This window comes from Pleurodeles waltl, chromosome 2_1 (genome assembly GCF_031143425.1).
Source record: "Pleurodeles waltl isolate 20211129_DDA chromosome 2_1, aPleWal1.hap1.20221129, whole genome shotgun sequence".
Classification (NCBI taxonomy): Eukaryota; Metazoa; Chordata; class Amphibia; order Caudata; family Salamandridae; genus Pleurodeles; species Pleurodeles waltl.
In genome coordinates, this window is record NC_090438.1 from 105,444,577 (window position 1) to 105,470,040 (window position 25,464).

Genomic DNA, 25,464 nt, shown 5'->3' on the forward strand with positions numbered 1-25,464 from the left:
CGTTAACGGACTTCTGGATAAGATTAAGCGCACAGCCGTCCTCACATGTGCCCACCGCCACCAACCTGATTTGCTGCTGCTTCAGGAGACCCACCTACTCTGGGACCATTGTCCTTTCTAGCGGATAAAGGCTTTGACAGGGTTTACCACACAGGTTTTGCTTACGGGTCAAAAGGGGTGGCAGTGATGTTGCGCTGATCTTTTCCCATGATGGCCACCAAAGTGCAACTGGACCCCAAAGGGCAGTTCTTGGTCCTTTCCAAGTGCATCAGGGGGCTCATACTTAACGTTAAATGCGTGTACGTCCCTCCAGCGTCCCTGCGCCCAGTTCTAAACAACCTTACCAAAATACTCCTGGGTCTGCCGCAGGGAACTACTCTGATAGGGGGAGACTTTAACGCAGTCCCGGACCCCCAGCAGAATGTTTCAGGACATGCACTACACCACATCAGGCGGTGGCCTCCAGCCTGACAAACTGGATGGCATCCCTGGGATTATGCGATGCATGGAGAGTCTGGCATCCACAACAAACTCGGTTTACACACATCTCGGTGGCACACTGAACGCGTTCTAGGATAGACCTCATTCAGCCAACTCACGCACACTGAGATCCTTCCTCTGGGTATCTCCGATCATGCTCTGCTGCAGCTCGTGCTGGGGGCAGCTTCGGCAGTCGCCCGCCCGATGTGGCGATTTAATGCATGGTACTTACAGCACAAACCCTTTGCCCAACAATTGCAAAAAGTTTTTCAGGAACCCTTTTCCATCAACGTGAACTTGGTCCCCTTGGCGGGTACCCTGTGGGGAGTGTGTAAAGCAATGGTAAGGGGGGCTGCAAAGGGACTGGTCTGTGCCCGAGAAAGATCCCGGTGGCTTCACATCTCTAGTTTGGAAGCCCGAGCCCTCAGTCTGGAGGCCAAACAATCCACACGGCCCACTGAGGAACTGAATCGGCAATTTACGTTTGTACGGGAGGAGATACGCAAGCTGTCCCTGGAGGCAGCAAGACACTTATGGCGCGCCTCCACTGCTCGGGTATATAAGTGGGGAGACAAAAATGGGAAACTGCTTTGTTGGTTGGTATCACACCATCACGCATCTAGAATTGTCCCCAAAATTAGTACCACAGAGGGGGGGGGAAGTGGTCACCAAGCTACAAGAAGTAGCGGATGCTTTCGCCTATTACTACATCGAATTATACAAAGCATCCTTGACGATCATCCCAGAACAGCCCTACAATTTCTGAACGATGTTCCCCTCCCGGTATTGCCACAGAAGGACATGAACATCCTTGATGAACCGATAACGGGGGAGGAAATAAGTGCGTCTGGGGGCCGGGAAAACTCCTGGACCCGATGGGTTTCTGCTGGAATATTACAGAATGTTTAAAGAAAGGTTAATGTCTCATCTTCAGGCCCTCTATGATGAAGTGGCCCAGGTTGGTTCCTTTCCGGATGGAATGGACACAGCCACCATAGTGGTGCTCCCTAAGACTCAGCCACCGACCAGGGCTAGCACGGATTACAGACCAATTTCACTTATTAACAAAATAAAAATAGATGCCAAAATTCTTGCGACCCGCGTCAAGGGTCCTGCCACTTCTGATTCACCCCGACCAATGTGGCTTTATGACCAACCGGGGTATGTGTCATTGTATACGTCGTCTCCATGTTACGTTGGCTCAACGTCGCCACATTCCTTCTGATTTAGCACTCCTTTTTATTGATTTAAAAAAAGCCTTTGATACGGTGTACTGGGAATACTTACGTTTGGGGCTAATATGGGTGGGCATGGGGCCACGATTTTGTCAAATGGTCCAAGCACTGTACATCAATCCAGTAGCCCGGATTCGGGTGAACAACAAGTTATCCTCTGCCTTCTCCATTTGTCGAGGGACGCGTCGGGGCTATCCTTTATCTGCACTTCTATTTGCTCGGACAATCAAGCCCTTAGCTCGCCTCATTAACATGGACCCACTATACCGCGGGTGGTTTTGTGATCACAATTATGCGGATCATCTGTCGTTGTATGCCAGTGACGTCATATTGTACATGGCAGACCCTAGTGAAACCGGCCGGCGGAGCCTTCACCTGCTGCATTGCTTTGAGGAGGCGTCAGGCTTGCGAATTAATCCGTCTGAGTCGGTGCTGGCCACTGGCCCCCTCACGGGATTGTTATGATCAGCAAGCTCAGATCCTTATCCGCCGACTGAGCTTTAAGTACTTTGGTTTCTGGGTGACTTTCCTCCCTGAGCTGACATGGGCCCTGAACATTGGGCGAAGGCAGACTTGGCGAGGTGGCAATCCCTGCCATTAAAACGCCTTGGGTCGTGTGGCCATATATAAAATGATGATCTTGCCATGGTTCTTGTATGCTCTTCAGAACTTTCCGCTTCCAATCCCTCGCTCATGGTTCCGGGCCCTTGACCGAGCGGCAGCCTCCTTTCGTGGCACGAAACACAGCATTGCGCTGCAGTATTGTCAAAGGGGTATTTACGAAGGTGGGATGGGCATGGGCATGTACTATTTGGCAGCACAATTGCTGGTCATTCACGACTGGTTCAATGGGGGTGGCGGACCCGGCTTATCAACTGGAATTGACGGCTCTGAGCTTTCCTCAGATACTAGCATTCCTCTACCGATTCCCACTCCCTCGTGACCTAGAACCAGTAACTAAGATGGCTTTCCTCGCCTGACGGGCAGCTTTGCGGTATACTCGTTGGGAGAATGTAATTACCCAGCAGATCTCCCTATGGCATGGTACTTGGCTGAAGGAATCGGCGGACTTGCGGGGGTTTTGAAGGTGGGATCTGCTGGGCCTATCTTTGCTGGGAGATGTGTGGAGGGGGAGAACCTTTCAGGACCTACAGGCTGCCTACCAACTTGGCCACACACAGTTTTATAAATACCTCCAACTCCGACATGCCCTTCACGTATACGTACCGCTCGTCAACATGATACCAGAACATAGCCCACTAGAGGCCAAGGTGCTGATGGTGGCTCTAGGGAAAGGGGGTGTTTCCCAACTCTATAAAATGCTAATCAACAATACTCCAGGTGACCTGGAACATCTTTGGGCCCGCTGGGAGAGTTGGATAGGTCACCTGGATGAGGCGGACAGGCGGGATGCATTGATGGCGCCCAGGTTGATAACTATATAGTCCGGATTGAGACTAATACAACTGTACTTCCTGTATGGGGCATACCTCTCTCCGACGTGAATGCATCAGGCTGGGCTATGATCTCCCTTCTCTGCCACTCCTGCTCCTGGGAGAGGTTGCACACCCAGCTTTCCAGGTATCTGACTCCACCACCAGCATCCAACTCCCGATCCCATTCCATAGATGGAGCCAATGTGTCTTGAATTTCCTGGGTCATTGTGGACTCCGCAGCAGGTAGAGGCCTTCGTGGAAGCGACGCTGCAGCTTTTTCAAACTATTCAATTTTTCTCTGGCGTGCCTCAGGTCTCTGTGAATCTGCCGGGGCCTCCATTTGGAGCTCAGCCCATCACCTACTTGAACCCTCTAGGCTTACGCCCGGCCTCTCCCTAGCACCAAGCAGTGCCTCCACGCTTTTGCTGAAGGTCACGCTGATTCCAGATTAGATCCCAAAGCCAGTTTCAGAAAAGAGCAGAGTTCAGCTAGGTCTTGACCAGTGTCTTGCTGTGAAATCACCAAAGCCCAGCATTTAGTCTGGGAAGACTCTGCTATGATCTCCTTCCCTCGATGTCAGTATCACAGATAACTGGAGGATACGTGTGGATCTGATTCTGATTCAGGACAATCTGCATGTTCCCCATGATGAAGATGATAATGGGGAGGAGGTGTACTGTTTGCTCCTCCTTTGTTCTCCTGATGCTGCTCCATACTGGACACCTCTCCTGAGATTCAGCTGCAATCGCTATTTAGTCCCCCTGCTAAAGTAGACCACCTATTTCATGAGGTTTGCAGAAGTGCTTGAGTTGCATTTGCCTTCTGTAGAGACTAAGCTGAATTTGCTCACAGAGATTCGGCAGCCAGCCTTACACTTCTGAACCATTGTTAGGCTTTAATGAGGCCATAACGGAGGCCTTTACGGCAGCCTAGTCCAAGCCTTGCTCAGCATCTCAAGTTGATCTAATGACAGGTACCACAGGCCTGTCGGTCTTCCTCTAACATCATCTGACACAGGAAAGCCTAGTTGTGCAGACGTCTGCTAGTAAGGTAAACTCTAATGCTTTTTTGCTTTTGCCTCATTTGTGCTGGACAGGGAATAAAAGTGCATTGGCGCAATGGGAAAGAGAGTCTTCTCCACTAGTTTGGCCTGAGGTCCCTTACTGCTGTTTGCCTTCTGGAGCGATACACTCATATCCTCTGGGTTATGGCAAGCAAGCTCTTCCCCAAACTCCTCAGACAGGTCACGATGGACAGGATGCCACCAAGTGAATTTTGCAGGCTGGTCTGGACACCACGGACTGCGATCGACACCAGTATGGTGGTCCAGCGCCATGCCTGGATGCACTTCATAGGTTTTTCTGGTGACATGTTGTCATCCCTAATGGATATTCCTTTTGATAGCCCCAGACAGTTTTCAGAGCAAAGTTGCATGTAGATGAACTTCATCTCATTTATTGTATCAGTTGTCTCTGGTCCACCAATTTCACCAGCAATACTGAAAATCCCTGAGCTACCAAAGGGGCCTTGCCTATTGTAACCTGCAAAGTCTCTAGCAACCCCCTGAACATTTTTGTGGCTTTAAGAGTCGAGGTTGTGGTAAAGGCTGTGGTTGTTACCAAAGGCAGCAGTCCTCCTCCTCACTTGCTGTGCCCTCCGCCAAACCCCTCTGATTCCTCCCCCATTGGCCATCTACAGCCAATAATGGGCAGGATTAGTCTTAGGCTGTCTGGCTGGCACGCAGTTACTTCAACCTGGTTGTCTTAGAGGTTGTTCAGAGTGGTTCTGCCCTCCTTTTTTCTGTTTACGCCCCTCATGCTCCCTACGTTTTTGCTCAAACTTCGGCAGATCATGCCACCATTCTCTCACAAGAAGTACAGACACTGCTTTCCAAAGGGGTAGTGTAGAGAGAGAGACCCCCAGGACTCTGTGTGCTTTGAGTTTCAGAACAGGAGTAGTAGACAGAGACTTTTTATATCAAGCCTGAGCCAGAAGCCACCAGGATAGTATTTTGTCTAATATAATATATAATATAATCGTCTAATTCTAGATGTAAGGAAGGTGAAACAATACTTTCCATTTCTCCACTTGGGGCCCAATTTTAGATTGGTGACTGATATCCCATCCGATAAAATATAAATCCCATAGGAAATAATGTGATTTATATTTCGGCAGACGGAATGTTCGTCACCATTGTGACGGAGTAACCCGTCCGCTGATGTCTAAATCAGGCCGTTGGTCTTTCTAATCCATCATTCTGTTGATGTAGGACAGGGTCTGCCTAGCAGCTGTAGGCTCACAAGGTGCTTACCTGTCCCAATACTCCTTACCCCCTTTTCATCATGATTATCGGCAGTATCTAAGGTTGACCAACGTTTCCAAAGTATTGTCCTTCCATGTGGTTTTTGTTGCCCTTCCTTGTGGTCTTGCCTTCCCAGTATGTATGTTAACATGATTCTGCCCCCCTTGCTGACTCCCATGTAAACACTAGATTGCAGTTTTTCCATATGACAGCTGGCTAATTTCTGAGTTGTTTCTTCCTTGGGCTCTGGTTGACATCCTGGAAGTGTCATGTTCTGCAATTGCAAGTTGACATACCGTGATATAAAGGTGCATTTGTAGAATACACGTTGACCTAAGTGAGCAGCTGGGTTATTTTGACAGAAAATATAATATTATTATTACCCATCTCAATGGTAGTAATTTTATCGACCTCTAGAAGATAAAAGGCTGAGTGTGAATCTGTGATATTGGGGGTAGAACACACAGGACCATGTGAAGAATGTATTCATTTATTTTCCAGGCCCAGCACATGACTTTATGGAAAATCCCAACAGGAACAATTAGAGGAATTGTACTTCATGATGGCCTCCATCAGGTCAGGTTCAAATAGTTTTTCCTTATATATGTCACCACGGATGCCTGAGGCAGGGATTGGATGCCAGTTGAGGTCAAAAATAGCCTACATCTCAAACGTTTGGTTCAAACCAACTTTTAACCTTCTGGTCACCTGTTCTGAAACTTATGAGGAGCTTATTTTTATCTGCTGAAAGTTCTGCAATGACCTGGACTGGTAGTTGTTGCCCTTTCATTTCCTGAGAGCAGGGGAAATGATCATTTTTCTTTTCCACACGTGCCAAGAACAGGTTTCAGTCAGAGCCACCTTGGAAACTCTTATCGTGTAAGGTCCTTGGAATCGGGTGGAACACAGAAGCTCCATCAACTGGAAGGCACGGGCAGCAAACCAGTTCAGCTGTCTGGACATTTCTTTTCAGTACAGACGATCAGGTGTGAAATCCAGGCATAAATCGCCAAAGGCATGGAGTTCCAGATAGACTTCCTCAGCAGATTTAGTTTATTCCATTGATCACTTTGCAGTTGTGAATCTCTAGTTGCTTGCAGAAGCTTCTCCAAGGATGGATCCGATGACCTTCCACTCCTCAGTGGGGGTGTGATGTGGTGCTAGCCCACTGGCTCATATTTCTTTTATATGCCTTTCATCCTCTTGCCCAGACACCCGACGATTCAGACTAATGTTTGAGTTACTACTTGAGGTATTCTCAAAAGCCATGGTGTGCACTTCTACTTGGATTATCCAGGGGGATCTTTGGCAGTTGTCCTGATTCACCTGCATCTGTGTTAACCCGATGCAGTTGTCCTGATTCACCTGCATCTGTGTTAACCCGATGTATCTTGTATTTTCATCCGAGTGTCTGGGTGTGGAAGGCATGCCCCTTCTGTTAGGGGTCGTGGTATTCAACAATATTCTCACCTGGCTACTCTGACAGTAAGCTTTTGATATTTTTGGCACTAGTGGTCCTTAACCTTATGGTGCTGCTGTCGGACTTTACCTCCATGTTGTTGGAATATCAGCTTAGTTTCCAGATTGCTCTGTCTCTTCACTTGAGTGGAAAACAGCTTAGGCTGTTTGAAGGAAGAAGATCTGCTGCACACCCTCGATGTCATTCTGGAAGTGGGAATTGGGTTTTGTTAATTTTGGTGCAGCTGGCAAGTGAAAGAAGCCAACCTGCTTTCTCTCCGTAGGTGTATCTGCCTGCCACTCCCCAGAGCCTATGAGTGGGAAGGGATTCCTTTTCCTGGGTACTGTACAATTCCAGGACTTTCCACCAGGGGCACCGTTTCTTACAGGGGGAGATGCTGGGTGTTTGTCTTCTAGACATTTGCACCTTCCTTTCCTGTTCTAAATTAGTGGTGGGTATATTTCACACTGTTTAATTTCACTTACTCGTTTTGTAGCAGTCCCTGTGTCTTGCCTTTTGGCCTTTGCTACTCTGCACCTTGTGGTCATAGTATTTGTAATACTTGGGTAAATAGCACTCTGGCAAGAAAGGAGGAGTGAATAATGGCCCGATTCATTACCATAAATCTTCATTACTCTGAATCCAGGTCTTTTTAGTCATGTTCTAGGGTGCCACGTTCCAGTCCCTGGTTCTGGGTAGGACCACAAAATATATGTAGTATTATACGTTTCTGTCTGTCAAGAAGGAGGCACAACAACAAAAAGCATTTTGGGGGGGTGGGAATAGGATGTGTGCATGTCTTCCAGATGAGGAACTTTATGATAGCAAGGACTGTGATAAGGAAGACTTGGATTGAGTAGTAAAAATTACTGGTAAGTAATTGTGCAATTTTCTTTGCTTTGGTTACAGAAAAATTCACTGAAGTAATACACATTTCATCTTGACTTACCTTTGTATTGTAGATTACTCGCCTCAGAATTATGGAATGAAGATTGCAATGTTAACTCCACATGAGGCTGTGGTGCATACTGAACAAAGCACACAACTGTTTTTTTTTTTTTTTTAAACAGTAGACCGAAATACCTTGCTGCAAGGGATAGTGAAAATGTATTCTCCAACATGTACTGCAATAGTCCTGCAATAAAAAGATATTTGTAACTGCAGTTTAAAGGTTTCAAACCAGGTGCTCAAGGGAAAAAATCTTGAAATGACCTTTGCTTGTCTCTTTGCTGACTTGCGGACACTTCGCTGTGTGGCAAACAGCGACTCACTTAATGTTGCAGTTTCCCCCACAGTTATTGCCGAAATCTTTTTTTTTTTGGGTTCCCCACCCGCCGTACACTCCCTCCCCCTCCCAGCTTGGTGATACATATCCCATCCTGCACCTGCAGTGCTATTTCATCTGGCGCTGCAGTGGAGGTGACCGTTTGCTTGTCGGCAGGAACAACGCTGCCCAAAGTCCACATACCCTCTTTCTTCCATAGATCGTACACTGATAAAGTGGTCTTCAGAATGAAAACATCGTCAAAGAAGCTGACAGTGGTGGAGTTGGAGCAAGAGAAAAGAATTATGTAATTCTCGGTTCAGAGAATCGTTCACCGCTTCCCAGCTAGAGAGCTAAAGCTTTTTTCTAACTCCACCAACAGAAGCAACATTAGAAATCCCATCCAAAATTGGGAATACAACGGAGGCCATTGACTGGTGGGAAAACCTCCTATGACCCAGAAACATTCCTCCATCTCCCTCCCAATGTTTGAGGGATTCCAAAATGTTTGGAGGAGCTGGAAATTCTGCCAGTCATCTTCTGCAATGGCGAGTGATTATAGTGGACAACTGGGGGCTTAAGATCGCTTGGAATGGGTTTGATTTCAAATTCACAATCCATTCTTGAAGCATCCATCCAAATAAAGCATGCATACTTTTTAATATGGGCTGGCTGGTTCCTGGGTGCAAGTGCTCCGAGCCCCCGCAGTTGCTAAAATGGCAATCTCTACAAATATGATGACCAGTGAGATAAAAGCCGCCACAGCGATGGGATGGCTAAGAAACCTACTTTACATTATTCAAATGGAGGATATATCTTGAACTGGCCGTATGTGACATGAAAGTTTTTACCAGAAGGGCTAGTACCCATTACAATAGTTATTAATGTAAACTGTGGGACTTTTCTTCTACATACAGAGAATCTTAAAGGCAGTGGAGTTTCCTTCATAACGTTGATAAATCTGAATGGACAGCTGGAAAATTCATTATTTTCCTTGAGTTTTCACTTCATTGAACTACAAATTTTTTCATAGTTTGTATGTTAGCCACAAGTTCTACATAGACATGAAGATTTCAGGCCCCTTTTCATGCATTTGGTGGTTGGTTGAGTGGGCCATGAGGTGAGCGCTCTGGACATTTGAACGCTTTACTGCGCTGTGCACTGATATGGGATCCCCGCTTCTTACCTCATTTGCTGGCTGCTCAGCTCAATTGGCACAGGACAATAGATCAATACAAACATTTCCATTCATGAGAGTTGGGATTCAACATCTTCGCAGCAAATTCACTTGCAGCTTGCATGTTCCAACACTGCTCCAACCCCCTACATTAATTCTACTTTCCGATCTGTTTCCAGTAGCCAGACAAGGAGGCAGATAGCTAGAAGTTTAAATGAGTTACTTTTATAATACGTTTGGTACTGTTACTCATTGAGTGTTCTCCAGTTACCAAAACCACCCCCTTCATGCCAGACCTCAGCTCGTGATCCTCACAGAGTAATACTAGTAACTGTGGTTGTTGTGTGGAATACGCATGGGAGGGAATAAGCGTCAACCTCATTGGAAGTACTTAGGTGAGCAATATCAGCTCTCTGCAATCTACTAAATTCCGCACTTTACTAGCCTGGCAGGAGACAAAATAAATGATTTATGGTTGAATGTCCCTCTAGGACGTCTCCAATCATTTAGAAATAGAAAGCATTTTAGATGCTAGCTGCATACTGTTTCTTAGCCATTTGCAGTTGGACAAAATTTGAACTACCTCGTGAAGGTGAAAGTTTAATTGCTTAATTCTGACCTTTGATCTAAGGGCTGCCATAATTTATTCGTAGAAGGTTTTCCAACATAAACAATTTAAGGGCTTGCAGCTGGATGCATATATATGTTGAGAAAATTGTACAGCTACAGCAAAAAGTATTGCTTATTTTTAAAATAAGTCTTTTGTATCCATTTAGGTACTGGAAATACAGTTATTGAGGCTGTAAAAGTGTTAATAGAACATGGAGTCCAGCCCAGCTTCATCATCTTGCTCAGCCTGTTCTCTACCCCCCATGGTAAGCTTCCAAGACTGATTGTTAAAGCCTGATGAAGCGCAGTGAGAGGAATGTACCAGCACTGTAATTCCAGGATGTTGATTTGATTTTCTGTGCACAGAACCTTTTAAGTAATGTGACAAGGCCGTAGACAATATCCTTGAACAGGGAAAGTCACACATTAGCTACCTTAGTGGAAAATTGAAAATAATTACTGTACAGTAAGTACAGCAGAGATGGTGAGTTTTAAATGAAAAGAAATAAAGTAAGCCACCTCCTCTGCTGGAATTCTGCTACATGCACCTGCTTCTCCTGCAATGTATATGTACTTGTTTCCTTTGTTAATAATCATTTGCTTTGGTATAATTTATTTTCTGAGCATGCGGAGAGGTTGCAAGCTCTGCTTTGCGTAGGCTACAAAAACAAGAAATATTGGCCTTTAATTTTGAAGACAAGGAAACAGTGCAGGTGCAAAGATCACACAACAAATACTCCAGCATACAGCAACTACTCCAGCATACAACCACCGAAATTATTTAGAAAGACTCCTGGCCTGTCACTCTTTCACCTGGTCATATAATTTGGCAGATAACACTACATTGGTTCATCCTGGTTAGGCTGAGCGCTCACGACCCAAAGCCCCTCTGAGGGGCAACCCACAATATATATCCATCTTTCTCAGGTTAAGATCTCAAGAACCTCAGCCTCCGTGCTTAGGGTCTTACCCCAGATAAAGAACTTCTTTTGACCAGGAATTTCAAACAACCCCACCCAAATACCACATATGTTTTCCATAGTGCAATCTGAAATTGTCCAACTTAAGTCTGTTATCCTAAATGCACAAAAGTACAAATAATTGTTGAACGATATGCTAACCAAAAGAGAGAGCGAGAGAAGAAATAAAGACCAACAACTGGCTAACTTTACATTCTCAGATCCATCTGTAATATATACAAAACTGGACTGAAAAGGCCTGCTTACAAAGTGACTGTACTCTAATGGGGAGGGGAGGCATTCAAAAGGCTGGAACCTAAAACGTTTGCACAAGGAAAATATATTCCTTGCAACTGAGAGCTTAGTTATTGATTAATTTGTGTGGGTGTAGTGTTCCTGGACTGTGAAAGAAACTCAAACATATTTTTAAAAAATCGTATTTAGTTACGGTGGTGGTGATCATAGACGTGGAGTAGAAATAATCCACCTCCTGATGACTGATTCTAGGCTGTTTGTTTCTGAAGCATCTGACATGTTGGTGTTTGTAATGTGTATGGTGTCATGAGCTTCTGTGGCAGCATTTTAGTGTAAAGAAACTTGTTATAGGTGCATAACCATTCAATAAACAAGTCAAAGTGCAGGTGGTAACATATGAGCCTCTACAGGGTACCCGAATTGGTTACAGATGTCCCATTATTACGTAGTGTCATTTATTAGTAAACGTGGTTAGCACAGTGGTTTTATTTCTGTGGGTCCCAGGAGGACCACCAGACTGTTGCCATTTTTCAAGCTTTCTCTTGAATTTGGTCACATAACATCAATTGTCTAAAGCATGTCATCCTCTTTAGCTGTTGAATTGAAGAACCCTATCTCCTTTGTTGGTGTGTTCATGTATGCTTCCATTTCTAGTCATGTGAATGTTTTTTCTGCACTGATTTATGACCGTTTCATATATTAGTTTTTAGTTTTGCTTTTGTATGGAGACTGTGAGTTCCGTTACGGGCGAAATATGTGTCCGGTTGAGGCCCTTGGAATTTGGCTATCTTCGGTATTGTATGTATCTAATTAAAATGATAAGATAGTATTGAGAAATATGTCAGATGGTTGGTTTGAGATACTGCAATTAGGATTTTGTCTAGAGAGATGTGACGTGCACAAGGGGTTTGTCTGGGTGAATTTCCTTATGTGAAGTATCTTGCTTCCTTAAGCTCTGAAGACTGTCCAGCATTGTGAGCCCTGGCATATTATATATAGGGTCCTTGACATGAGTGTCCTACCAAATATGTCATTTTATTTTGTGGTATATTAGGTGAGCCTGTTGAATTATATATTGAATACATAACCTGCATGACGAAGACTCCAAAGGGATTTTTTTCCCCTGTAAATTCCTAATTGTCCACACACAGGTGGATTTTAAGAAAGGAAGGACCCTATCAAGTTTAGTTGGCCAGTGTAGACTTAGAATTAAATATATAAGATCAAAGTAGTTCGCTGTTTGGTACTTCTCACACTAAACCAGAAATACCATATTTGATGGTTTGTCCTAGTCCGCAGTGGGTAAGAGATCTGCTTCTGTATCTGTGAGGGTGTGTCGGTCACTCTGCAGCATCTCCATCTCATCCGATGGTCTCCGCTTATCTATCGGGTGATCACTAGGGAAAAGAATCATAAAACTTATAAAATTATAAATGCTCAGTGAATGTTACTGTTATGTATCACCCTGGATCGATCTCTTTTTCACTACCATGCCATCTGATTAATGAGGTGGTTTGAAAATAATTGTAGTTTTTTTTTAAAATGTTTTTTTCTAGATCAATTAACATTTTGAGTACACTATTTTATTACAATGACTTCTGCCTGAGGCACACAGTCTTTAATGTGCCTGTAATCTTGTATTTACTGCTTTGCAGATATGTCAAAGGCAATGACGTCTTTAGATGTGTCTGATTGCTCTGTGAGGGTACCCACCCCTTCCCTACCTGTTTTTAATATTAACTATAGATACCTAATGGACACAGTCTGAAGTGCTAACCTTTCAATTAAATATGACCTGGACAATATACACCTCATTTTTCCTGATATCGACCGTACTGACTTTAGGGTCTCACTGGAAATAAACTGAATATTGCATTATGTTCAGCTTTCCAAAGCCAAGGCGTAATGTGTGGGGTGTCTGAAAGAATCAAAATGTATTGTATCCGGTATGTAACTTTCTAGTAAAATAAAATGTCTACATTGCGAGGATGCGCCCCCTAAACTTGCAGGAATACATTTTACACAGCTTTTACTGCCAAAATCATTTGTTCAACTAGATGGGAGTCCAAGATGGTGTTCTGGGGCTATGCATGTCTGCTAGGCGTACTGTGACCTGATTTAGATTTTAATTTATTTAACCGTTTTATATATCCGGGCTGTACTATTGAGCACTAGTGTTGTGCTCCACATCACAATAGTTCACAGTCACAAACCCAATAACCAAGTATGAGGGGAAACTGCAACAGTAGAAAGGGATTCATTCATCATAGAATGTTTTGAAGAGAGAGAAGGAAAAACCTTAATTAATCATTGAACAAAAATGTATTGGAAAGCCGCAGAGCATAGGGATCACGAGCATGAGAGTATGATGAACATGAGAACCTCTGAGAGGGGTTTTGTCCTATAAATATTGAGACAAAAATGTATTAAGAGGATTTATTTGTTAGTGACTAGCTGACATACAGTTTGATCAGATACGTTTTGAGACCTTTTCTTAAAATTATTAGAATAGGATTGTTTTTTAGTGGTCTGAATAAGAAGTTCTAGTTGCGTGATGCAGAGCTAGCGAAAGACTGCTTCGTGTCTCCCAATCTTCTAAATTTGAGCATCTCAAGTGGAAGAGACCCCTCGCGTCTTGATGCTGAATATTTTAACACGTTGGTCAGATAGCTTGTCTTGTTCAATTGGATGTCTGTATAAGGTAAACAACCAATTTTGAACTTGATTCTCGGTTCCACTGGTAGCTGCTGAAGCTCTTTTGGTATTGGTGAAATGGGATTGAATACCTTTGAGCATAATTATCTAAAACCACAGAGAATAGTAGTCTAAGGAGATGTGTCCTTAGTCCTTCACTCTGCAACACTTCTTTTTGGAACTTCACACTGGTCAAAGCCTACAAAGTTATCTTAAGGATCCAAAAAACATTTTGACAAATATTCAGAATACCCTACAGAACATCCTGGACCTAATTGTGTACCATCCTTTTTAAAGCAAAAGTAATAGAGATTGTCAATGTAAAGCGTTGTAAGGAAGACTTGTACAATTTTTTTTTTTTATTTTCTTACTGATGAACGGCAGATTTTAAATTGCCTGAAATAGTTCTGCCAGAAAGGACAAAGGTTCTATTTTAAAGGTGGCGAGATATTTCTAGGTGTGGACTGACGTTTTCCAGTCAGTCATCCATTGAAAGTGAATTTACAGAATCAAAAGAAGGTCACTATGTGTTTTCCATAACTAAAGCAAAGATACTCCCAGAGGCTCTGATTGTGTAAGATGTGCAATCTTGGTAGGAAAAAGAGAAATTACCCGTGAAACAGGGAAGATGCCAGTCACAGAGAGGTGGTATATTCCTTAATCATTAAGGGGATAGTCTTTTGGTACATATTGTTTTATTACCATTGCCTAGGTTGGACAGTGCAGTGGAGCCGCGTAGCTGTGTGTGCTCCTCTGCAGCCCACCTTCTTATGGGGGCTACCTGACAACAGTGTGATATTGATCAGGTGTCCACTGTTGTTAAATTGATGATATTCTTGCTTGGGACTGTTGTTTTTAGAGTTTCCGTTTTAACAATAAAATTGCTAGAAAGATAAAGAAAGCTGAAGCTGTAAATATTTATGGTGACAGACTGTAGCATATCGGAAGAGGTTTTAGTGGGCACTTGAAGTTTCTCAGGTCATGGCGGACTAGAATAATAAATAACCATGGAACGGTGTAAGGGTTACGTTTGGTGGAGCATTATGAAGGAAGTTTGTAAGCACTCTGTCCTTCAGTGGAAAAACAGTAAAAGAAACTGGTGACCATTCAGGACCAAGCTTAGATAGTTAAATTATAAGACTGGATAGATCCTAATTGCCATCAAATTACATGACCATGTATAGGTTTAGAATGGAATGATATAGGATGTATAGATTGTAAATGAATGAGAATATTTTTATATGTAAAGTGTTTTCATGGTGCTGAAGGCTGTGTTAACTGGGGTTAATACCTAAAAGTTTGAATATATCTCTAAATTTGACTCCTTTGAGATTTCCATGCTATGTCCATAAGACCTCTGGTCCTACGTATTTATTTGTAATGATAGCTAGTTTCCTGATATTAGACCTAGTCTTTTCTAAAATAATAATAGAGGGCTCCAAGAGGTGATAACCCCCCAAGTCATGATGTTATATATATATATATATATATATATATATATATATATATATATATATATATATATGTGTGTAAATATACAAAAGGTATTTATACCAGGACTGGCAGTCGTGGAAAGGCTGGGGTAGGGGGATGTGTAGCAGTATATCCCAGAATATAGCATCAAGAGCCTTTTGTTTCTTGCAATAACTGTTTTATTATTTCTACATCTTTTTATGTCTACTTTACAGGTGCCATATCAATTATACAGGAATTCCCAGAAATCACAATTCTAACTACTGAAGTTCACCCTGTTGCGCCTACGCACTTCGGCCAAAAGTATTTTGGGACTGATTAAAAGAGAGCATTTAATAAATGTATTTGATCACAGGAACATTTTTATTCTGCTACAGCTATCTATCCTTGTTTTATAGTTGTGAATAATCTGTTGACAACCTTTCTCTGTCCTAGTAGTTTGAAGAGGCACATTCCATTATTATGCATTTAAAAAATGTTTAATAGTGTGCTGATACAAGCGCCTTTATTTTGATTGTTTTAATATATTTGTTTTTATTTGCCCTTGCCAAGGGGCTGCTTGGAAATAAATAAATAATTAAAAGTGAAGACAAAATTGTGAATGTTTTTTATTGTGGGGTACAAACAATGGAAACTTGGCATAAGCAGGGCCTGGAGCTGCTGTACTACTCACAACTGAGGAGGAAGTTTGGGCACAGTCAAGACCGACTCCAGGTTTAAGATGGAGGTAAGTGAGCAGGCCCAGGTTGTTGTTTGATCATCCTGGCCACTCAGCTATTATATCTTGCTTTTGTGTATTCCCACGCGCCTATGCTGCAACACAGCGCATACCAATGACTTTAAAAATAGTGGACTTTCATCGACAAGCGGTGATGAGCACATGTAAATGAAGTCACATTGGGGCAATAAGAAGTTCTCACCATCAAAATTGTTTCATACAGATCATTTGTGGTAAGATAGCCCATGGCTATCTAGGCCCGACCATGTTTTCTAATTTTTTTTCTACTTCACCTCGTACTGTGCAAGGTGTTGTCTGGTTTTGTTCATTGCAATGTGTCCAATGTTTGATAGTTTATTTTTTGTATTGTTTTTAACTCTTTTAGTAAATATTACCCACCTGTTTACAGTGATTGTTATGGTTGACATTTTTGTCCCTCCCACTTTCCGCTGTGCGTATGGCTTGAGTTGTGTGTTCTACACTTTTTTTAATTAAAATGTACGGACTTAGGTTTTTAATATGAAAATTAATGTTTATAAAATAACTGCATGCAGTAGTGAAATTTCATATAGATTTATATAATTTAATATAACTTTCATGTCTGAAACACACATCAGTATTTGAATCTCATCCACATTTGCTGGGTCTGAGCACTTCTGTGGCTATCTCGCACTGTTAGTCTATGAAACCTAGCAAACAGCCGTAACAGACCTGGTCTGCAACACTCGTGGTGAGCTGAGAGTCCCAACCCACTGTGGACCTCCAAGTTTAGTTCAAGGCCTGCTCTTGTTCTCCCTGTATACCTAATGTTTTTGCAGTATAATTTACTTCTGTTATTTTTTTTTCAAACGTTTCTCCATTATATTTTTTCCATCCACCTCCATTTTTGTACTGTAAAAATCTGGGGCCAGATGTATCTTGCGTTACCCTTGCTTCACGCATGGCAATGCAAGCCCTTAAGTGAGAGATGCTGTGTGATGCAGCACCATCCTAAATGGTCTGCGTGGCATAGCAAATGTGGAGGAACGCAAGGCAGGGAAAATCTGTTGCCTTGCGTTACTCTGTCCTGGGATTTTGGAGTATTCCAAGATTTACTAACACTGGTAGTCCTGGGAATGTGTTAAAATTCTACATCTTTCCAGGAGAGGTGTAACAAGGAATAACATGTGTTCGATGGCATCTGTCGCTGTAGATACACATGGTATGCATGAGCTCGCCATCTGGTGTTGGGTCGGAGTGTTACAAGTTGTTTTTCTTCGAAGAAGTGTTTTCGAGTCACGGGACCGAGTGACTCCTCCTTCTGTGCTCATTGCGCATGGGCGTCGACTCCATCTTCGATTGTTTTCTTTCCGCCATCGGGTTCGGACGTGTTCCTGTCGCTCCGAGTTTCGGAACGGAAAGATAGCTGAAACAAGAAGATTTTCGACGGTATCGTTGCGATCCGGTTCGAGATAGACACATACGACGACGCGTTGAACATCGAAGCGCTTCGGTGCCCTTCGGGGTAGATTTCGGCACCCCGTCGGGGCCTAGTCGGCCCGACCGCGTGGAGAACAACGCCGATGGAACGGACCCCGTTTCGATTCTGCCCCGAATGCCACAACAAATATCCCTATACGGACCTACACTCGGTCTGTAACCTGTGCCTGTCACCCGAGCACAGCGAAGAATCCTGTGAGGCCTGTCGGGCGTTCCGGTCCCGAAAAACTCTGCGCGACCGTCGAGCGAGAAGACTGCAGATGGCGTCCACGCCAAAGGAGCGTCGACAGTTCGAGACAGAAGAGGAACAGGAGGAATCCTTTTCCATCCAGGATTCAGACTCCGACGAGCTAGACTCTACAAAAACTGTGAGTAAGACGTCGAGATCCGAACTTAAAAAAGGAAAGAAGGCCCAGGGGACGCCACTGCCAACCGGCCATGGCTCCACCCAAATTCTCGGTGACCAACAATCGGCACCGAAAAAGGCCCATTCAGTGTCGAGATCGTCCGACTTCGGTCGAGACACCGGCACGCAGCCTCCTCGGGACCGAGAGAGTGCTAAACAGAAGCATCGACACCGAGAGTTCGGTGTCGACACGGATCGACGCCGAGACAGCCGAGACAGTGGCGCCGAAGACCATAGAGGCCAAGAATTTTCGGCACAGAAAAAGAGGAAGGTTACCTCGGAGCCGAAAGAACAATCAACAGGGTTTTCGGAGCCGAAAAAAGCGACATCAGACCCTGTTTCAGGCTCCTATACTGAAGCGCATTCTATGTCTTCACAAATGAAGAAACATAGATTTGAACAAGAACTGCAATCCACTGACGTGGATCACACGCAAAAGCGTATCTTTATCCAGCAGGGGACTGGGAAGATCAGTACCCTTCCACCTGTCAAACGAAAGAGAACGCTTCAGTTTACTCCTCAGCAACAAACAGCACAAAAGGTAACACCTCCTCCCTCGCCTCCACCTGTAACTCCGGCTTCGCCAACTTACACCCCGTCACATTCGCCAGCTCACACCGCCATGAGTCACGATGACCAAGATCAGGATGCGTGGGACTTGTACGACGCACCAGTGTCTGATAACAGCCCAGACACATACCCAACTAGGCCATCACCACCGGAAGACAGCACAGCCTACTCACAAGTGGTGTCTAGAGCAGCACTATTCCATAATGTGGAACTACACTCGGAACAAGTAGAGGATGATTTTTTATTTAACACCCTCTCTTCAACCCACAGCTCCTACCAAAGCCTGCCGATGCTCCCAGGCATGCTACGCCATGCAAAGGACATTTTCAAGAAGCCAGTTAAAAGTAGGGCAGTGACGCCTAGGGTGGACAAAAAGTATAAGGCGCCTCCTACGGACCCTGTATTCATCACCTCTCAGCTGCCACCAGATTCTGTGGTGGTAGGGGCTGCCAGAAAACGGGCAAATTCACACACTTCTGGGGATGCACCTCCCCCAGATAAAGAAAGCAGGAAGTTCGATGCAGCCGGGAAGAGGGTTGCTGTCCAAGCAGCAAACCAGTGGCGCATCGCAAATTCACAAGCGCTGCTAGCGCGATACGACAGAGCCCACTGGGATGAGATGCAGCATCTCATTGAACATCTCCCAAAAGATCTGCAAAAAAGAGCAAAACAGGTTGTTGAGGAGGGTCAAAACATTTCCAACAATCAAATACGCTCCTCCATGGATGCAGCGGACACGGCCGCAAGGACCATTAATACGTCGGTTACCATCCGTAGGCACGCATGGCTCAGAACGTCTGGATTCAAGCCAGAAATTCAGCAGGCAGTGCTTAACATGCCAGTAAACGAGAAACTTCTGTTTGGTCCGGAGGTCGACACAGCCATAGAAAAGCTCAAGAAGGACACTGACACTGCCAAGGCCATGGGCGCACTCTACTCCCCGCAGAGCAGAGGATCTTATAACACCTTCCGCAAAACACCTTTTAGAGGAGGGTTTCGGGGTCAGGCCACACAAGCTAGCACCTCACAGTCCGCACCGCCCACCTACCAGGGACAGTACAGGGGAGGTTTTCGGGGCCAGTATAGAGGGGGGCAATTTCCTAGGAATAGAGGAAGATTTCAAAGCCCCAAAACCACTACCAACAAGCAGTGACTCACACGTCACTCACCCCTCCCACACAACACCAGTGGGGGGGAGGATACGTCAATATTACGAAGCATGGGACAAAATAACTACAGACACATGGGTCCTAGCAATTATCCAACATGGTTATTGCATAGAATTCATGCAATTCCCTCCAGACATACCACCAAAATCACAAAATTTATCAAAATACCATTCACAGCTTCTAGAGTTAGAAGTTCAAGCACTACTGCAAAAAAATGCAATAGAATTAGTACCAAGCACACAAATAAACACAGGAGTTTATTCACTGTACTTCTTGATACCAAAAAAGGACGAAACACTGAGACCAATTCTAGACCTCAGGGTAGTAAACACATTCATCAAATCAGACCACTTTCACATGGTCACACTACAAGAAGTGTTACCATTGCTCAAAAAACATGACTACATGACAACCCTAGACCTCAAGGACGCATATTTCCATATACCAATACATCAATCACACAGGAAATATCTAAGGTTTGTATTCAAAGGAATACATTACCAATTCAAAGTATTGCCTTTTGGTTTAACAACCGCTCCAAGAGTATTCACAAAATGCCTAGCAGTAGTCGCTGCACACATCAGAAGGCAGCAAATACATGTGTTCCCGTATCTAGACGACTGGCTAATCAAAACCAGTTCGCTCACACAATGCTCAAACCACACAAATCAAGTCATACAAACCCTCTACAAACTAGGGTTCACCGTCAACTTTGCAAAATCAAACATTCTGCCAAGCAAAGTACAGCAATATCTAGGAGCCATAATAGACACGACAAAAGGAGTAGCAACGCCAACTCCACAAAGGATCCACAATTTCAACAGGGTCATTCAACACATGTCTCCAAACCAAACAATACAAGCAAGAACAATACTACAGCTCCTAGGCATGATGTCCTCATGCATAGCCATTGTCCCAAACGCAAGACTGCACATGAGGCCCTTACAACAGTGCCTAGCCTCACAGTGGTCTCAAGCACAGGGTCACCTTCTAGATCTGGTGTTGCTAGACCGCCAAACTTACCTCTCGCTTCTATGGTGGAACAGTATAAATTTAAACATAGGGCGGCCTTTCCAAGACCCAGTGCCACAGTACGTAATAACAACAGATGCTTCCATGACAGGGTGGGGAGCACATCTCAATCAACACAACATAAGAGGACAATGGAACATACATCAAACAAAACTGCATATAAATCATCTAGAATTATTAGCAGTTTTGCAAGCACTAAAAGCTTTCCAACCAATCATAACCCACAAATACATCCTTGTCAAAACAGACATCATGACAACGATGTATTATCTAAACAAACAAGGAGGAACACATTCAACGCAGTTAAGCTTGTTAGCTCAAAAAATATGGAAGTGGGCAATCCACCATCAAATTGGTCTAATAGCACAGTTTATTCCGGGGATCCAGAATCAGCTGGCAGACAATCTCTCTCGAGATCACCAGCAAGTCCACGAATGGGAAATCCACCCACAGATTCTGAACACCTACTTCACACTCTGGGGAACACCACAAATAGACTTATTTGCAACAAAAGAGAACGCAAAATGCCAAAACTTCGCGTCCAGATACCCACACAAGCAATCCCAAGGCAATGCCCTATGGATGAACTGGTCAGGAATATTTGCTTATGCTTTTCCTCCTCTCCCTCTCCTTCCTTACCTAGTAAACAAATTGAGTCAAAACAAACTCAAACTCATTTTAATAGCACCAACGTGGGCAAGACAACCCTGGTACACAACACTGCTAGATCTGTCTGTAGTACCACACATCAAACTGCCCAACAAACCAGATCTGTTAACGCAACACAACCAACAGATCAGACACCCGGACCCAGCATCGCTGAATCTAGCAATCTGGCTCCTGAAATCTTAGAATTCGGACACTTACAACTTAGCCAAGAGTGTATGGAAGTCATAAAGCAGGCCAGAAGGCCATCCACTAGACACTGCTACGCAAGTAAGTGGAAAAGATTTGTTTGGTACTGCCATCATAATCAGATACAACCACTGGAGGCAACTCCAAAACATATAGTAAATTACTTGCTCCATTTACAAAAAGCAAAGCTAGCCTTCTCTTCTATTAAAATACACCTTGCAGCAATATCTGCATACCTGCAAACTACATATTCAACTTCCTTGTATAGGATACCAGTTATCAAAGCATTCATAGAAGGGCTTAAAAGAATTATACCACCAAGAACACCACCTGTTCCTTCATGGAACCTAAACGTGGTTCTAACAAGACTCATGGGCCCACCTTTCGAACCCATGCACTCTTGCGGAATACAATTCCTAACCTGGAAAGTTGCCTTTCTCATCGCCATTACATCTCTAAGAAGAGTAAGTGAAATTCAAGCGTTCACAACACAAGAGCTTTTTATACAAATACATAAAAATAAGGTCGTCCTACGACCTAATCCAAAATTTTTACCCAAAGTTATTTCACCATTCCATCTAAATCAAACGGTAGAACTACCAGTTTTTTTCCCACAGCCAGATTCTGTGGCTGAAAGAGCACTACATACATTAGATGTCAAAAGAGCATTAATGTACTACATTGACAGAACAAAAAACATCAGAAAAACTAAACAGCTATTTATTGCATTCCAAAAACCTCATGCAGGTAACCCAATATCAAAACAAGGTATAGCCAGATGGATAGTTAAATGCATCCAAATCTGCTACCTTAAAGCAAAAAGACAACTGCCCATTACTCCCAGGGCACATTCAACAAGGAAAAAAGGTGCTTCAATGGCCTTTTTAGGAAACATCCCAATGCAGGAAATATGTAAGGCAGCCACTTGGTCTACGCCTCACACATTCACCAAACACTACTGTATAGATGTGCTATCCGCACAACAAGCTACAGTAGGTCAAGCTGTTTTAAGAACTCTATTTCAGACAACTTCTACTCCTACAGGCTAAACCACCGCTTATGGGGAACTAACTGCTTACTAGTCTATGCATACCATGTGTATCTACAGCGACAGATGCCATCGAACTGAAAATGTCACTTACCCAGTGTACATCTGTTCGTGGCATCAGTCGCTGAGATTCACATGGACCCACCCACCTCCCCGGAAGCCTGTAGCAGTTCAGAAGTTACCTTCAATTTTGTACATTTGTATATATATTATTTAATCCTTTAATAGGTACATACTTACATTTTTCATTGCGCGGGCACTATTACTATAGTACAACTCCTACCTCACCCTCTGCGGGGAAAACAATCGAAGATGGAGTCGACGCCCATGCGCAATGAGCACAGAAGGAGGAGTCACTCGGTCCCGTGACTCGAAAACACTTCTTCGAAGAAAAACAACTTGTAACACTCCGACCCAACACCAGATGGCGAGCTCATGCATACCATGTGAATCTCAGCGACTGATGCCACGAACAGATGTACACTGGGTAAGTGACATTTTCATTATTTCTCCTCCTTTTTTCCTTTTTCTACATATGCTGCATTCTGCAGCACATATAGAAAGAGGAAAAAGCCTTAGTGGATTGTTTTGTGTACGACTGTATCTCTTTCTGCACAAAAGCAATCCTGGCTGTAATGCAGGCACCTTGCACTGTCGTGCATGGTGGCAGCCACAGGTGCACCAGCGCAGAGGGATGAACGGGAATGCTCCATATGGCACATCCCTGCCCTCTCCATTTGATGCAGCACAGCACGTTCTCCTGTGCCAAATATTAGTAAATCTGCCCTCCAGGTCTCCACTCATGCTTTAACTCCACGAACTGTCAGATACTCTATTTCCTCAGCTGAAGTGATTGCATATCCCTTCTTATCCCCTGCCATAAAGCTGTGCCGGTTGTGGACCACACTAAAAACTTTTAATGGGCTTAGAGTCTGTCCATTGCTTTCCATTGGTTGGCTTTATTGTCACACTTATTTGCTTGCTTTTACTTCAAACGGCTTACCTCCTTCGTCTCTTGTTGGTCCCTCCCCTGGAGCCTACCATTCCTTTGATTTGCTAATTTGTTTTTCTTTAGGCAGTCCATGAGAGTGGATATGTTATTACCGACTCCATCGCATGCTACTTCCCAAAAGTCTCCCTCCCCACCCCTACTCTCTTGTCGTCCCCCCCCCCCCTGCTTGCTCCCTCGTGCACTACTTATCCGTTCAGTACCCCAATACAAGCGCTTTGTTTTTCTCTCCCAGCTTCTTTTTTTTAATTTAAAGCTCGTTCCCACTGCTTCTCTCCACCCAATCCCTCGTAGCACCCCTGCGGTCCTTAAAATACAATACTTTTTTTTTTTTTGTGGGGTGGGGGGAGGCCTGGCAGCTCCCATTGTCTAGTTTCCATAAATGTGCCTATTTTTTTTTTTTTAATCATCATCACTCTAAAGTGGCATCCATCGTCTTGGAATGGTAAATAAAAACATAATTAACATGGAGCTTTTGTCATTCGCTGGGCGTTATCAAGTGGCGGCATGGCGAGTGCCAGCCAATGAACGCGTTGCATCATCGCGCCTCTTTTCCTTTCCTTGTTGCCAGTGCTGTAGCGCGCTGGCACAAAAAGCATTTAGTTGAAAACCTGTTCGGTTTCAGTGCTTGTGCTCTTCTCCATTTGTTTCATTCCAAAGCACTTTAACTCTAGCATGTGTCAGGAAACCTTTCACAGCAGCAGAATCTAATAACCATCTGCTGCCGCTTCCCTCTCACAAAGCCACCATTTAGCTGTTACCCTTGGCTGCTCTTAGCACGACCCAGTGCTTTCTCCTTCATGAATTGTGCAGGTGGGATTTATATGATTCTAGAGGCAAGATCCCTTTCACATCAGCTTCCCAGTCATTGTTCTGTCACTTCTGGCTTGTATTGGGCGGGGGTACAGTCTGCCTGAAAACAAATCCCTCTAAAACAAGCTAATCTGCTAAATCATGATCACTGCTTATGGGGTGAATTAGGCTTATTCCACCTGGTCACAGCTCCTTCGCCTATTGTATAAAAATACAGGTATTTTGTCAGGACTCCGCGTTTAGTTTGGCACCTCAGATCACATCCACAGTTAAGGAAGCTTTTGTCAGCTTAAACCTTTGAAGATGATCCTGCCCTAGCTAAGACAGTCCCAGAAAGTTCAGCTTGCCAGTTGTTGTGCTGGAGCCAGGCTGGGTCCCACCACAGATGTGGCGTTTCAGCGTTCAAGATTAAACATCGATTTCAGAACGCAGCTGTATGGTGTACTGAAGGAGCCCATCTTCTCCCGGAGTTCTTAAGGAAACACATATGACATTTAAAATATTTACGTGTATTTCATAACTGCACGGCTGCCTCCACCTTCCTGAAGAGAAAAATGCAAGTATATCCGTTTAAGAGAACCTTGTGCTACTCTTCAGAAAGTATGATTACGACTCCATGTTCTCACCTGCCCCGGAAGGGGGGGCAGTTCACTACATGCACTGATACACATCATGCATGTCTACCTTTGCTGTAAACTCAAGACCTTGCTCTTTTCTTTTTCATAATATATATATATATATATATACATACACACAGAAATGTATATAAGCATGATGTATAGGAGCACTGAAAGTAAACTAAAATACATACAAGCATGACATAAAGACTAAATTGGTTAACAAGTATAACTGTAGTCCTCAATTAAAATGCATACCAGCATGACATACAGGACTGCAGTTATAAATGCACGTCATTGCACGCTCACTTTGTAAAGAACAGCTTCAAATGGATACAATCTGGTATTCTGTGAAACAGAAGCAGTCAGATAAACAAAGAGCAAAACACAATCACTCAAAGTAAA

At 43.9% G+C, this 25,464-nt stretch overlaps 1 protein-coding gene across 2 annotated transcripts in view; it reads left to right on the forward strand.

The window, feature by feature from the left end:
- UPRT (uracil phosphoribosyltransferase homolog) overlaps positions 1-15,938 on the forward strand; it is a 98,160-nt gene extending 82,222 nt beyond the window's left edge. The window contains exons 6-7 of one of the 2 annotated variants that reach the window (XM_069211007.1): positions 10,130-10,228; positions 15,559-15,938. In XM_069211007.1, coding sequence (XP_069067108.1) covers positions 10,130-10,228; positions 15,559-15,665 — 206 coding nt within the window. In that variant the 3' untranslated portion in view covers positions 15,666-15,938. The remainder of the gene's footprint in view (positions 1-10,129; positions 10,229-15,558) is intronic. The other variant, XM_069211016.1, reaches the window with a different exon arrangement.
- Positions 15,939-25,464: the final 9,526 nt, after the last annotated feature.